Source organism: Morone saxatilis, unplaced genomic scaffold (genome assembly GCF_004916995.1).
Source record: "Morone saxatilis isolate NCDOM2014 unplaced genomic scaffold, NCSU_SB_2.0 Contig7, whole genome shotgun sequence".
Classification (NCBI taxonomy): Eukaryota; Metazoa; Chordata; class Actinopteri; family Moronidae; genus Morone; species Morone saxatilis.
In genome coordinates, this window is record NW_023340246.1 from 15,612,682 (window position 1) to 15,626,131 (window position 13,450).

The 13,450-nt window shown below is 43.1% G+C and overlaps 3 protein-coding genes across 4 annotated transcripts in view; 1 reads left to right on the top strand and 2 right to left on the bottom strand.

Moving 5' to 3' along the window:
- LOC118340986 (zinc finger protein 106-like) overlaps positions 1-677 on the bottom strand; it is a 6,782-nt gene extending 6,105 nt beyond the window's left edge. Inside the window, exon 1 of the mRNA XM_035679155.1 lies at positions 657-677. Within this exon, the coding sequence (XP_035535048.1) occupies positions 657-677 (21 nt within the window). The remainder of the gene's footprint in view (positions 1-656) is intronic.
- Positions 678-1,663: 986 nt separating this feature from the next.
- On the top strand, positions 1,664-3,744 carry churc1 (churchill domain containing 1; the record flags this gene model as incomplete). Its single annotated transcript, XM_035678774.1, is given in 3 exon segments — positions 1,664-1,799; positions 3,143-3,213; positions 3,382-3,744. Coding segments are annotated over 3 exon segments (300 nt in total), but the record flags the coding sequence as incomplete, so codon positions are not given.
- Positions 3,745-5,128: 1,384 nt separating this feature from the next.
- Positions 5,129-13,444, bottom strand: ttbk2b (tau tubulin kinase 2b). 2 transcript variants are annotated; one of them, XM_035678742.1, is made up of 15 exons: positions 13,286-13,444; positions 12,737-12,860; positions 12,477-12,624; positions 11,727-11,800; positions 11,502-11,642; positions 11,311-11,415; positions 10,362-10,427; positions 10,183-10,275; positions 9,965-10,090; positions 9,717-9,874; positions 9,271-9,460; positions 8,712-8,926; positions 8,140-8,608; positions 7,115-7,815; positions 5,129-6,335 (listed from the first exon to the last, which is right to left on the bottom strand). In XM_035678742.1, the coding sequence occupies exons 2-15, from the start codon at positions 12,803-12,805 to the stop codon at positions 5,987-5,989; spliced, it is 2,904 nt and encodes a 967-aa protein (XP_035534635.1). In that variant the 5' UTR covers positions 12,806-12,860; positions 13,286-13,444; the 3' UTR covers positions 5,129-5,986. The 2 variants fall into 2 exon arrangements, with proteins under 2 accessions (XP_035534635.1, XP_035534634.1); XM_035678741.1 differs by having other exon boundaries at positions 5,129-6,338.
- Positions 13,445-13,450: the final 6 nt, after the last annotated feature.

A 13,450-nucleotide genomic window follows, 5' to 3' on the forward strand; every position in this document is an offset into this window, starting at 1 on the left:
GTCCTGAGAGGCTGCTTTATTTTAATTGGGTCATGGGTTTTGCTGTTGCCTCCTACACAGTTTTCTGGTGCTGTGCAGAATCTCTGGTTTAAAAAACTCAAGTTGCATGTTCCTGAGTAAATCTTTCATTTTACTCAAACCTGACAACTGTTAGTGTTTAATACAAAAACCTACTTTTTAATAAAGTTGTTCAGGAGGTCAACCAGGTATTAATCCTCAAGTGCAGAGAGAAATAATTGTCTGCAGGTGTGGACATTTTTAATTCTGCACAAAAAAAACATTTATGTGATTCACATCTTTGTCGTTTTATGAGCTTCACCACGATTAATCTCTTTGTGGGCTTTTTCCATATATACCTTTTGACTTTTGTCCTTTAGTGCTATGCATACGAAGGTCTGCTAAATGTAATTTTTTTTGAGCAAATGCTTAAGTTGTTTATATGTACAAAATAACCAATGATTGTTGCTTGGTTGCTTTTTGTATTTAATTGACACAAATTTTCTGTGGCCAGATTTTATTAAATTGAAAATAGTTGTCAGAGTGTGACGGTGTGATAAAGAATGCTTGGCGGTGGGACACAAGAGGCCGTAAAAGCATCACTTTAATGTGACTTTTGACATGACATTTTTACCGCAGTGGTTTTCAAAGTTTGTCACCTTGTGCCTTTTCTGTTTCATTAGAATATGTGTAGGAATATTGAGGGTTAAAAGTGTTTATTAATTTAAACAGAAAAGGAAAATACCAGAAGAAGCCTGCAAATAAAATGCATCTTGCTTTTTCTATCCTGTTAAGCTTCTCAAAACTCCTCTGATTTGAACCCAAGATTGGGAACTACTAATGTTCTGTAAGCTATATTCTTCACAACTTATATATTTAGTATTTTCCTGTGTCTCACATTTAGTTTTTACTTTTAATGTTCTTGTTATCTCTCCTAAATCTGGGTTATATTAAACTATTACTTTTCCTGATAAGATAAGATATTCCTTTATTTATCCCCCTTAGGAGAAATTCAGGTTGACACAGCAGCAATAAGGCAAAAACAGAGAACAAAGAACATCACAATAAAAATATGACTAACATTATTAATGTTAGAAGATATAAAACTATACATTAAAGTATATACACTATGCATTATCTGGTTAGGTTGTCCCTTAAACTCCATGATTTGCAAATTCATTCACAATATTGATGACCAATGCTCTTTCTGTAGTGATATGGTTGAAACATTATTTGTTTACTCTTGTTGTTGTGTACATGTGGCAGCATTCTGGGCTGATTTTTAATTGGATCTTAAGCATAATATGGAAGAGAAATTGTACTTAAAGTAGATGATTTGCTGTTAATGTTTACCAACTCTAAATGATCCAGCAATACGCAATATATATTATACATTTTTCTTAATTATTTTAGCTTCATTTTGCAGAAGATACCATCTCATAAGACTTTTAAACAAACAGAACTCAACATATATTTGCAATCACTTTCTGATTTAAAAACCTGAAACAAACAAATAACCAAAACGTTAGTATTTTGCACACTTGTGAGATATTCTGTGTTGTGTAAAGGATGATGGGTTAGTAAAAGGCTTATGTCTAACATTGAGGGTGTTGTAATAGTTTAATGTGATGGTATCAGGGTGATGCTCTTGTTGTTTCCTGCTCAGGGGAACACTTGTCTGGAGAACGGCTCCTACCTGATGAACTACCTGGGCTGTGCCAACTGCCATCAGAGGGACTTTGTGCTGATCAGCAATAAAGCCACAGAGGACGATGATGGAGAGGAGATAGTCACATATGACCGTAAGTCACCGTAAGAACCTCCAGATAAAAGCAGTATAAATAGTTGATGTGCTTCTGGGGCTGTTTCTCAGGTATGGACTTGTGTATATAAGGCTAATTAAGGCTAGAATATGTGTTTAAAATGAGGCTATCATTGATTATGTATGTCATCAGCTGATTATTATATATCAGTATAAAGCAGATAGGCCGACATTACTACATGATTACATCTATTCTTCGCTTCTGTTCTTCCGACTTTGTGGCAGACGCTTTTCCTGTTTCAAAACAACAAAGTCAAGGTCTATAAAGTAAAGTATAATATATAATAAGTATAAAGTTTTACCCCTCACTCATCCACCCGTAACCTCCGGTCCCAAAGCACAAACCTCCTCCACCAGCCCCGCTCAAGACTCCGCACCATTGGGAGACCCGAGCTTTCTGCTCAGCTGCCTCACATCTGGAAACTCCTCCTGAAATCTGTGAAAACCCCAAGGTCTGTTGACATTTTAAAAAGGGCTAACTTTTTTGTCTGTCCTAGATTTTTGTCTAATCGCACTCTGCACTTCAATACTCCTCTTTTAGCTGTTTTTCTAAATTGTATTTTTATTTGTTACTGATTTTAATGTGTTATTGCCCTTAGTGTCTCTTCTGTTATTTTGTTTTGGTTTCTGTAGCACTTTGAGATTCTCTTATGAAAAGTGCTTTACAAATAAAATGTATTATTATTATTAAGTAATTTTTTCACAGTTTGGTGTAGAAGAACCTGACTGGTCTGCACAGAGCTCTGACTATAACTCCATTCTGCACCTTTGTAGAAAGCCTTTAAAGGTCCAGTGTGTAGGATTTAGTAGCATTTATCAATGAAGTTGCACTTGCAAATAACTGAACATCGCACGCATCTGTTTTTGATGACCTGTGTAGGAGAAACTATGGCGAAACTCGCAACAAACGTGAAAGATCCTATCTAGAGCCAGTGTTTGGTTTGTCCATTCTGGGCTGTTGTAGAAACATTAGGGACCCTGTGTGGTCTGTAGATAAAAGCGACTCATTCTGAGGTAACAAAAACACAATGATTCCTATTTTCAGATGATTATACACGAACGAAAACATACTTATTAATATTATATTCAACTTCTGCAACTAGATCCCCCTACATGTTACACTACTGGACATTTAAAGAAGGGTGGAGGCTGTTACAGCAGCATAGTAATGCCGATGTAAGGCATCTGGTTTTGGTCGTGTAGTGAAGAAGAGAGAATTACCAGACCTCTTTATAACTCACCAAACATTGGTTGGTTGGTGGTAATAATCCCAATCCTCTGAGAGACTCATTCATCCACTAATAACTAACTTTGTCCTTCCAGATGTTTGTAAAAATTGCGACCATGTCATCGCCAGCCATGAATACACATTCTCCGTTGTGGATGAATATCAGGTAAGGTATCTGTGTTCTGATTCATGACCACAACTAAGTAAATTCATTCTGTATATGTTTTGCTTTTTTTAAATAGGATCTTGTTATCTAACCTACAGTATTCACAGTCAGTTGTTGCCACTGTTTAATGTTTTAATGGTCACATTAAGTCCGTTCTGTGTCGTCCAGGAGTACACTATGCTCTGCATGCTGTGTGGAAAAGCAGAGGACTCCATCAGTGTGTTACCCGATGACCCCAGACAGTCTGCTCCTCTCTTCTAGACCTCAAACCTGCAGGCCATGATTCGCTTTTTTAGATCGGGTGTCGCCACCATGGACGTGCTGCACTGCTTCAGGGTTTCAGACATTTTTTTATCATTTTACGCACATTTATGTAACACCGCGTTTTAAAGGTCTTGGCTGTTTACGGACTGCTGTATATGCTGATATCGGTGGAGGAAGACGTATAACTTTTTATTAACTTCCATGACAACAACAAACATAATGTATGTCAATTGTATTTTAAATGAATAAACATTTTTAAGAGTTTTATTACCGTTTGCATTTTACTGCTCAACACACACAGGAATTCCTGCTGTTGCAAAGTCAGAAAAACTAAATTAGGGAGCGTACCATGCAGCTGTGGAAGTCACATATTAGGGAGGGTTGAGCTGGCGCCCTGCGTACCAACGCTGAGTCCTCAATGAGCTCGACTCCTTGCTGTGTCATCCTGTGTCTCTCCCTTTCCTGTCAACCTTCAGCTGTCCTTTCACAATAAAGGCAGAAAACCCTAAAAAATATTTGTTATATGTAAACATTTTTACTTTTAAAACTTTTAATTTAAATGTCAGTGCGTATTTATCTGTTTATATAGCTCAAAGGAATTAATTAACCTAAATAAGGTTTAGTTAAGAACTTGAGTGAAGTTGCTTGAAGTTTAAAGTTTATTTTTGACCTTGGAAACAGTTGATAAAAAACAACACAGAAATCCTTTTAAGGGCTCAGAAACTGGACATTTTGAACATCTGCATTTCCAAGACAACTAGCCAAACTCAAAAAGCTCCAGAGCAGCTGCTGAGTGAATCTTTTTGTCACATAATTTTTGTTAATTACGTTGCTTACATTTGCTTATAGTGTGAACATCTGGGCATTCGTTGTAGTTTCAGTTTCCTGTGTAGCAGTCAAGCATCTGCTATACTGGACCTCTTAGGTCTGATGCATCATTTCCTCATTTACAAACTGATAACTGGACTAGAGTAAGTGAAACAAGACAGCCCGGTCTTCATTTAAAAGATTTTAAATCCGTCTTTGCCCACATCTTCTTTAACTTCCTGAAAATGACTGCTGTTTAAACTTGTGGGTTCATATTGTTCCACATATAGAGGAGCTTTCATTTCGTTGTAGTCGTCCTCTGGGACCCCCCCGCCCCCTCCTCATACAGTCATCAGCTCGTCAGCAGTCTGTCTTGTGCTTACAGGGACGTCCATCTTAGCAAACAGCTGCTTGGACAGAATTTGACAACCGACTGCTCTCAGGGGACGCTCGGCCTGAGCTGGTGTGACTATGGTTTATAAAGGTTTGTCTGTACCTCTTTTCCCATTTATCTGGTCTCTGACAACGCTGTTAAACAAAATGTGTGGATTATCCAGAGTAACTGGGACTCTGTTGCTATTAAAATTTTAGTTTTCATTAGTTTTGGCGCCACAAAACAAATCCCATTCAACTGTATCGAAATCTCAGACAACTTAAAACCACCATCTGCATGGTTAGATACTGCTAGGCGTGAATGAGGAAATAGGAAACTTAGTCACAATGAAAACTACAGCATGTGTAGCCAGGAAGTAATTGATAGTGAGAGCTGGCATTTATTGAACTTAGTTTAATATATTTATATAATTAAACTGTGATAAGAATAAAATGCAACAACAATCAGACATGATGAAAAGGTTCCATTTATATCCGTTTTCTTCCCTCACCATCTACTTGATGTCAGAAATAAATATGCACATCGTTGCTGGTCTACATTATGATGTATTTAAGCAGTTCAATAAAAATACAGATGCCTTAGCGGATTGTACAAACGAATAAAAAAACAAACAAACAAACATTTGCAATGATACTCATGCACTTTTACAATACTTAAGTATGAGTGCAAATACAGGTACATTCTAATATGCTGATGCCTTTTTTTCCATGACATTTTTTTTCTAGCAAAGTAAAAGCACACTACTACACAGTGATATGCCAGATGAGCAATTCATTGTTACATACAATAATTAATCTATCTGTTTTACAGGAGTGAGGTCAATATGGGGCCGCATGCCCTGGTTCTGTACATGAATGCTGATGTTGGTATGCTCGTGTTATTTACTATTAGTGTTCTTAACGTGAGTACATGGTTTCTATTAGTGTGTACCATCTCGTTAGTGGTACATATCTACAATTAGCATCATTTTTACATCCCTCAAGTATTAAACATTATCTTTTTGGTCTCATATTAGGCCTATATGGATTTTTAAGAGAGGAGTGAAATGAGAGGTAAAGAGTTGGCAATCTTACGGTTTTCTCAACCTTTTTTGTTTCAACTGCGGGTATCAAGCCACGTCGTCAAGTATTTTCGAGAGACACATCCAACAAATAAATAAATAAATACAATTTATCATACATTTTACATTACATACAGTACATTCCCTTGAGTAAATACCGTATTTACACATGCTATCAGGGACTGGATGTGAGATAGCCTCTCGCTACAGTTGCACCATCCGGATCAGTCACTTGTTGACGAACAGAGTCATCGATTCACTTTTCCAGAGCCTTTACCCTCGTGGATCTGACCCCTTCCCCTGGAGCTGTGGCCCCACTGACCCTGAACTCCAGACCTGTCTTGTGGGTGAACGTGGCGAGCAGGAGGGGAGCTGGAAAAGCTTGACGGGGAGCGGCTGCGTCCCTGCAGAGCGCCGCCGTCGCGCAGCTCCTGGCGGGAAGGGGAGGAGCTTAGCGAGCGCTGCAGGGAGGAGGAAGAGCTGCGAGGGCGCGGAGGAGGGCTGAAGAGCATCCCGCTGCGGTCCTGCATCAGCTGAGTCAGACTGGCCAGGAAGTCTGCGTCGCTAGTGCTGCTGGCACGCACTCTTAACCGCCGTCTCCTGGACGAAAGAACACGAGTTACATGATCATACAACCCCTCCTGTATGTTGATGCCTGCTCCTCTACAAGTTAAAGTTATAATCCTTAAGATTTGAATCATGTCAAATGCTGCTTTTGATATTATTCATTGTCAGCAACACCCATTTAATGTATTTACATTCTGCTATTATCTCCTTTGTGGTTTTCATTGTGGGTGGTGGAGTACACACAAGAGATTTGTGGGAAATAATGCAGCATTTAATCCGCTGTTTGTAATTGTATCTCACTGATAACGTCACTGAATGTTTCCTACCGCAGCTACTTCACATTAAAAGCATTCAACCAGTGAAACACGCAGTGGCTTCTATTACTCATCAAAAACGTGTTTACTAAACAAGACAACAGTTTTTGACGGTGGGTCAGTTTTAAATATTGCAGTGAGGAACAGAACAAGATGGAGCAGCCTAAGAGTTTCAGGCGACAGGCTGACACCTCCCACTCCTCAGCGAGGTAACAACTCCTACTACTGCGCCGTGTTGTTGTTGGAATCACACTGTGAGCAGCATAAAGTCAGATTGCAGCAGCTTGTGGTATTATGGAAAAAATGACTGACTGACATCTTTATTAAAACAACATAAGTGTGTTAGTCTGCACTGTAACGGTTGCTCTTCTGGTGTATTTCTGACATAGTTGCTGATAAGTAACCATGGGTGTCTCCAAATCATCCAGGATTGAAATCTTCAGGATTATACCTTTAAATATTTACCATCTAACAAAAAGTGGATCAGTTTCATACCTGTTGTCCACACACGGGCGGATGGGTGGTTTCCCAGGAGGTGGTCGAGGCAGAAACCTGCTGGTGAGTTGCTCGGGTATAAAGGTGGCGCTCACAGGACGCGGGATCTTACTTTTACTACCTGATGAGGAGGACAGAGAGAGAGGGTCTTCTCCCACGCAGTCGGACCTGGAGCCTCGCTCCGAGCAGAGCCTGTCTCTCGGCAAAGCGCAAGGCAGATTGTCACAGGACAGAGATGGAGAGGGTGAGTGGGTGGGGGAGCCAGGGACCGGACTGCTCCAGCGATGACGCCTCTCCATGTGGAGGTCCCTGCTCGGAGAGTCCAGGGGGTTGCTGGGGTCTCGCACTGGGATTCGACTCAGTCTCGGGGACGACGGAGAGTCTCTTCGCCTCAGCAGAGCTGGCGGCGGAGAGGAAGAGACGGTGACGGTGCTCTCCATAGCGCCTCCCGCAGTGTCAGCTTGAGGCTGCTGATTCGGCTCAGAGGAGCGATCGGGCAGACCAGAGTCGCTCTCTGGGTCTCTGTCGTTGGTCAGATGAGCGGTGGGGCCTTTGGCTGGGCTTGGCACTGGAGCGAACTCCAACCTCCCTCCATCTTTTAAGATTTCCTCTGGGACTTTGTCAGATTTACCTGCTGGTGCCTCTAGTGGTATCGCATCGCTCCTCTCCTGTACCGGGGACTGCGGCGCACAGCTAGAGGACTGAGAAGAGTTTAATGATTGTTAGAGGGTATAAAAAGACCTTGACCTTTTTCTTTTCTTTTTTTAATTCCATCCTATTCTTATCTAAAGTTTGTCCTAAGTAGTAGAAGTGCTCAGAATCATAGAAAGTTTCCAAGGCAGTGGGCGCCAGAAGCAAAACTCTGCTGCATTCACAGACAGTCAGAAGAGTGGGAGAAACAGGACAAACACCCCTTATTTCGACTTGTGTGTCATGCAGTTTTCCAGGGTGGTTGGTTAGCCGTAATGCTACTTCCATTATGAGGCTTTCTGGTCATGCACAACAAAATGCTTGGTCATCCCTACCTGGTCCATCTGAGGTCTTCCCATAATGACTGAGGGCATTTGTCCCAGCATCCCCGGCAGCCTCCTGTGGCCCAGTAACCACGTGCCGGGCACGGACATCTGCGACAGCACGGGACTGCTCGGCGCTGCTGTGGACTGGGCATCGTGCGGCTCGGAGGACTGGTTCTCCGTCTCAGCGGGCGTGCGAGTCCCAGGCTTGTCCTCACACACGGCCTCACCTGGAGGCTTGGTGGCTCCAGAACCGCTGCCTTGCTCTAGCTCCAGCATCACCCACTCCTGAGAATCTCCCTCCTGGGGCACCGGACTGAGGTTCACGGCCACAAAGCCACTGCTCGCAGCGCCCTCCTCTGGATCAGGGGTTGCTGCGCCAGAGTGCTCCTCGTTGCGGGAAGGCGTCTGCTGCCCGTGTCCCCTCTCAGGAATGGATTTTTCCCCGACTTGAGAAAGGACAGGACGGTGTTTGCCCAAGCTGAAACAACAACATTGTACGTGTTATGGTGACTTTCTGTTTCCCTGAACTAACATTTTTGCAAGCTGTCACAAGTGTACATTGTAATTTGATGTGTACTGACTAAGCCTCGAGGAAGCGTTCGATGGTGGGCTTCGGTTCGGGTGCAAGCCTCTTTTCCAACGCCAGGCTCTGACTGTGCTTCATCCTCCGGAGAAGTGGCGCAGCCCGATCCAAGAACATGGTCTCTGATCGCACCCGTCTAGGAGAACTCTGCATGGAGCCGGTGTTGGGGCTCTGGTTCCCCTGGTTCTGACTGTGTTCATCCTCACTCGCCACCTGACAAGAACAAATGTCAATAAGGCTCATAAAGTGAAATATTGCATCTGAATGCACATAAAGCTAAAGCAAGACATCCCTTTCTGTAAACAGGGAAATCATAAGTCCCAATTTGTCTAATTGCTGACGTATTGGGAGGATAGCGACAGTAGGTGGGCTCTTTGTGGGTTTATATTCAAGTCCAGGAGAAGTAAATGTACTAATAGAGTTCATTATCATATCTCCAGGCACTCCGAGAAGTTTTTAGCTAAACTTGTATCTCACTGCAGTTATATAAGAGTAATATCACAGCAGTAGGTTAGAACATTGTACTGAGCGTTCACAGTAAACTACATCGCCCCGACCTTCCTGATCATCGGCTGGGCGTGTTTATGGTTTCGGTTGCGGTCCATTTCCTCCCATACATCTGCGCCGGGGGTGGTCGGCGTGGGGATGGGGGGGCAGTTGTCAGCATCACTGAGGCGCTCCCCTTGTAGGACATCCTCCGTGTTCTCCCTCTGCAGCTCGCCCGGCAGCACTGAAGCATTGGCCATGCTGCGGAGGAGAAGGAAGGTCACTCTGCAGCTCATTTCCACTGTTCAATTTAGAGCAGCCATTTCTCCGGGATCTCTGACTGTGCAGATTTCTAGGCTAAAAAAAAAAGCTGCAGCTATATACTTGGATTAATGCCCAACAGAGTGTGAAGGAAGTTTGAATAGCACGAGTGAAACTGCAACAACGTGTCAACAGCAGTTAATAGAATAAATGGCTATATGTTGTAGTGATAGAGCTTTCGTTCAGCTGTAAATACCCCAAGTACGCTGGGGTGAGGCGAGTGAGTTGCTGAGCAGTGGTCGCTGCGGCAGTGATGGACAGCATATCCTCCGAATCGCATTTCTCCCAGTCATAAGGGTCATTCTCCAGCACGTTGTGGCTCTTCATAGCGTTGTCAAACACTGACATCAGGAGCTGTGTGAGAGAAACCGAGAGAGTCAGCGTTTGGCAGCTGGAGCGGAATAAACAGTGTGCGCAAAAGATGCCAAACAAGAGATGTTCAACCTGATAGTCAGGCTTGGTGAAGTAGTCCAAGGTCAAGATATGATCCAGGAAAGTACTAAACTCTGAGGGAAGGTGCTTTAGCATTAGTCGATGGTCATATGTCTCTTTCAGATTTCCTACTTGTTCCTGAAAGCATCGAGAGGAGAAAAATAAAGAGTTTGAAAAGATACACACTGTGAATTACACATCTACACTGAGCGATACACAGACGAACATACTTTGTCTTTAATTTTCCTCCAGGGCAGCTGACCAACCATGAATTCAACCAGCATGTAGAAAAGGGACCACAAGTCGTCATGGCGACCCATTTCCTACAGATTAAGATGCACATGTGTGAGTAACTTCAAGGGTGAAAGAAACAGGAGTTTAAAAAGAGATGTTTTTGGTTCACGCTCACCTTATTTTTGTGAGCATTGATTGAAGCATATCGCACCGTTCCTCTGAAGCCTGCCACAGGACGGGGCTGAAAGTGAACACAGCTGGAGTTTAATAAAGATATAGTCAAACGTCACAGCGTCATGAAACTGTACAACCACAAATGGGAGGCCGAGGGCATTCAGAGGATGTACGGCTTTCCTAGGTATCGTGGCAATAAGAGGGGTAATCTAATCTCAGAAAAATGCAGTTCTTACAGAAATCTCTACATGTCAAAATGAAACCTAATCACAGCATGAATTTATTTGCGGTCATGAACTATTTTAGAAGAATTTTTGACTATTTTGATCCAATTCGAGTCATAAAAGGTTAAATTTTTGCACCAAATCTGAATGACAAATGGCCTCAACCCAAAAAACTGCTACAACAACTTATGAAACATAATAGAGGATGGTAAAGGCCGTCAATACGTAACGAAAACACGTTTATTACAGATTTATGACTGGAAGAACCACCTGTGCTATTCTATCTGCCATCTCTCCATAACAATCCCACCCCCCTTACAGAGGACAAAAAAGGGTCTGTGGTTGTGGAAGAGGTGAAACTTTCTGGGATGGTCATACGTTGGCGTCACACGAGGGTCATTAAGGTTCAAACAGCGGTCATGTGACTAATTTCACATTTGTGTGACTGTAATTTCTTTCTAGACATCCTATCGCCGTGACTCCTTCATTAATATTCAATGCAGCAGTTTACTAACAGCCCAAAAAACTATAAATCTGCATTTCATCATAAAGCCAATTTATTTTGGATCCACATTTAAGAAAGCTTTTCTGTGTTAACACCAAACTAACAGTTGACTGAGCTTCAAAACAGCTCCTCAGAGGATTCGTGACTTGCAGGATTTTTGATGACGAAAACAAAAAAGCCCCAAAACAATGCTTCGAGGGAAGTTGACACACAGTACTTACTGGACGGACTTCCTGGCTTGAGTTGGTAAACTGACGGGCCAAACCGAAATCGAGCATATAGCAGCATCTGCAAGTGCCGGACAGTCTTCCCATCGCGAAGTTAGACTGCAGATATAAACGAGATGAACGGTCAGTCAAGGTCGCGTACGACAACAAATGTAGAAACCATGAAGGGTTTCGCATCAACTCACGGGTTTAATGTCGCGGTGCAGGAAGCCTACAGAGTGGATGCTTTCGATGGCCTCTAAAATCTGCTTGCCGAGTCTCAAAGTCGTGGAGACGGAGAAGGTGCCGCGGGTCATGGTTCTGCGCAGGTCTGCCAGATTCCTCCCCTGAAGACACGAAGTGAGCGCGTCATTCACTCACCTGTCGTCGGCAGAAAATGAAACGTGTCTACCTGAACTAAATAACCCTACCTGTAGTTCCATCACCACGTAGTTGAAGCGATCATTTCGGCCGCAGCCCACGAAGCGACACACGTGGTCTTTGCCTGTCAGAGAAATACACATAATGTAGATCAATATGTGGACCTCGCTGCTCGTAAGTGTTTGCAATCCTCAGCATTTATGTTTATTCACACAGTTCCAGGAAGAAATGTTAGGTGTAAATATGTGTCTATGTCATATCTCGGTTTGAGGTTTAGATATTATAAACACCTCCTTCGTTCACTGAATGGTTTAACAGGCTTGCACAATTAATCGCAATATATTACTGAAAGCGCACTACGGCCAAGTGCAATATCCAACGCGCAGAAGCTGCAATTTTTGCATCATAACGACTCAAATTGTTCTCCAGATTTAAGAGACATAAAAAAAATGTCACATCATCGTGATTTTAAACGTTTTTTCATCGCTGAAAATTCAATTTGTGACGCATTAATTCCCACTAATCGCTGATTCTGACTAAATAATGGCAACATGATGTATTTACCACAATGTGCAGCCCCACTCTACTTGTGATTTTGTGATTTTGTGGCATAGAAAAACAAAAAAACACTGGTACGTTTTATGAAACACAGTTAATACCATATGTTTAATAGGTCTGGCTACTGTCGGGCCACAATCTGCTAACTAAAATGGACAAAATGGTTCAGAATCAGACACACTTTAATAATCCCAGAGGGGGAAATGATTCAAATACTCACGCACTGATTTGGCAGCACTCACCTTGAAGCTTCTTCAGCACGGCCACCTCCATCTTCAGCACCTGTTTGGGCTGCTGAGCGGACTCCACCTTTAAGGCAACAGTGGCCTGGCTCAGCTGATCCAGAACCTCGTAGATCTCCCCAAACCCTCCTCCACCTATCTTCCTCGTCTGGGGAGAGAAAAGAAGCACTCATTCTCAAATTCTCTCAATCTTGTTTCATTTTTTGTGTTTTTTTTGTGTGTGTGTGGTTTTTAGGTTGTGTGATTTCTGCTCTCCTCACCACTTTCCATCTGTCTCTGACCAGGTCTGCCACTGACAGGATGTCTGTGTGCTCTCCAGCCGCACTCATCCTGAGCGCTCTCAGCTACAGCCCCGCACCTGGCATCAGTGACGCACGCCCCTCACTGAAACACACGTTTAAAACATTCATTCACATTTTCTCTCTCCACACCGCAAACTAACGAAGGTGCAACAAACACAATAAAACAGCCTCCACTGCTTTGTTGGTGTTGGTGTGACTGACAGGACACATGTGGAGAATGACTTTTCTTTTTTTTTTTTTTTTAAACGGCTACATAAAGGTTAGCAACAGCTCGCGTCTCCAAGGAGCTCCGTGTGTGCCGTTAAAACACAACCGCGACCCGGTGCAGAGGCAGTTACTGCCGGTAAATGAGCACGAAGCGGTCGGTGTTTAACCGGGAGGATTAACCGATGAGAAGCTGCTGAAGCGGAGGTGAAGCGGAGGTGAAGGCGGGTACCGTTGGTAAACAAGCTAACTAACTAGCATGTTTACTAACGGTGACCGTTGGGTGGCTGACGTTAACGTTACCTCGCTCCGTTGCACCATCCCGGTTTTTATTAGTGTAGTGTGTGAAATCCAAACGGCGCCCATGCTCCCGGTTCGGTGTGAGTCAGCCGGCTCATTGCAATAAGCGGGTTGTTTCAGAACCGAGCCAGCGGTGAGGGAACATAGCTAACGGTCGGCTAACGGTCG

Coding starts and splice junctions, on each gene's coding strand:
- ttbk2b (XM_035678741.1), bottom strand. CDS start 12,805: ATGAGTGCGGCTGGAGAGCACACAGACATCCTGTCAGTGGCAGACCTG. Junction 10,276..10,361: donor TCAATGCTCACAAAAATAAG/GTGAGCGTGAAC, acceptor CTTAATCTGTAG/GAAATGGGTCGCCATGACGA. Junction 8,927..9,270: donor CCCAGCCGATGATCAGGAAG/GTCGGGGCGATG, acceptor TGTTCTTGTCAG/GTGGCGAGTGAGGATGAACA.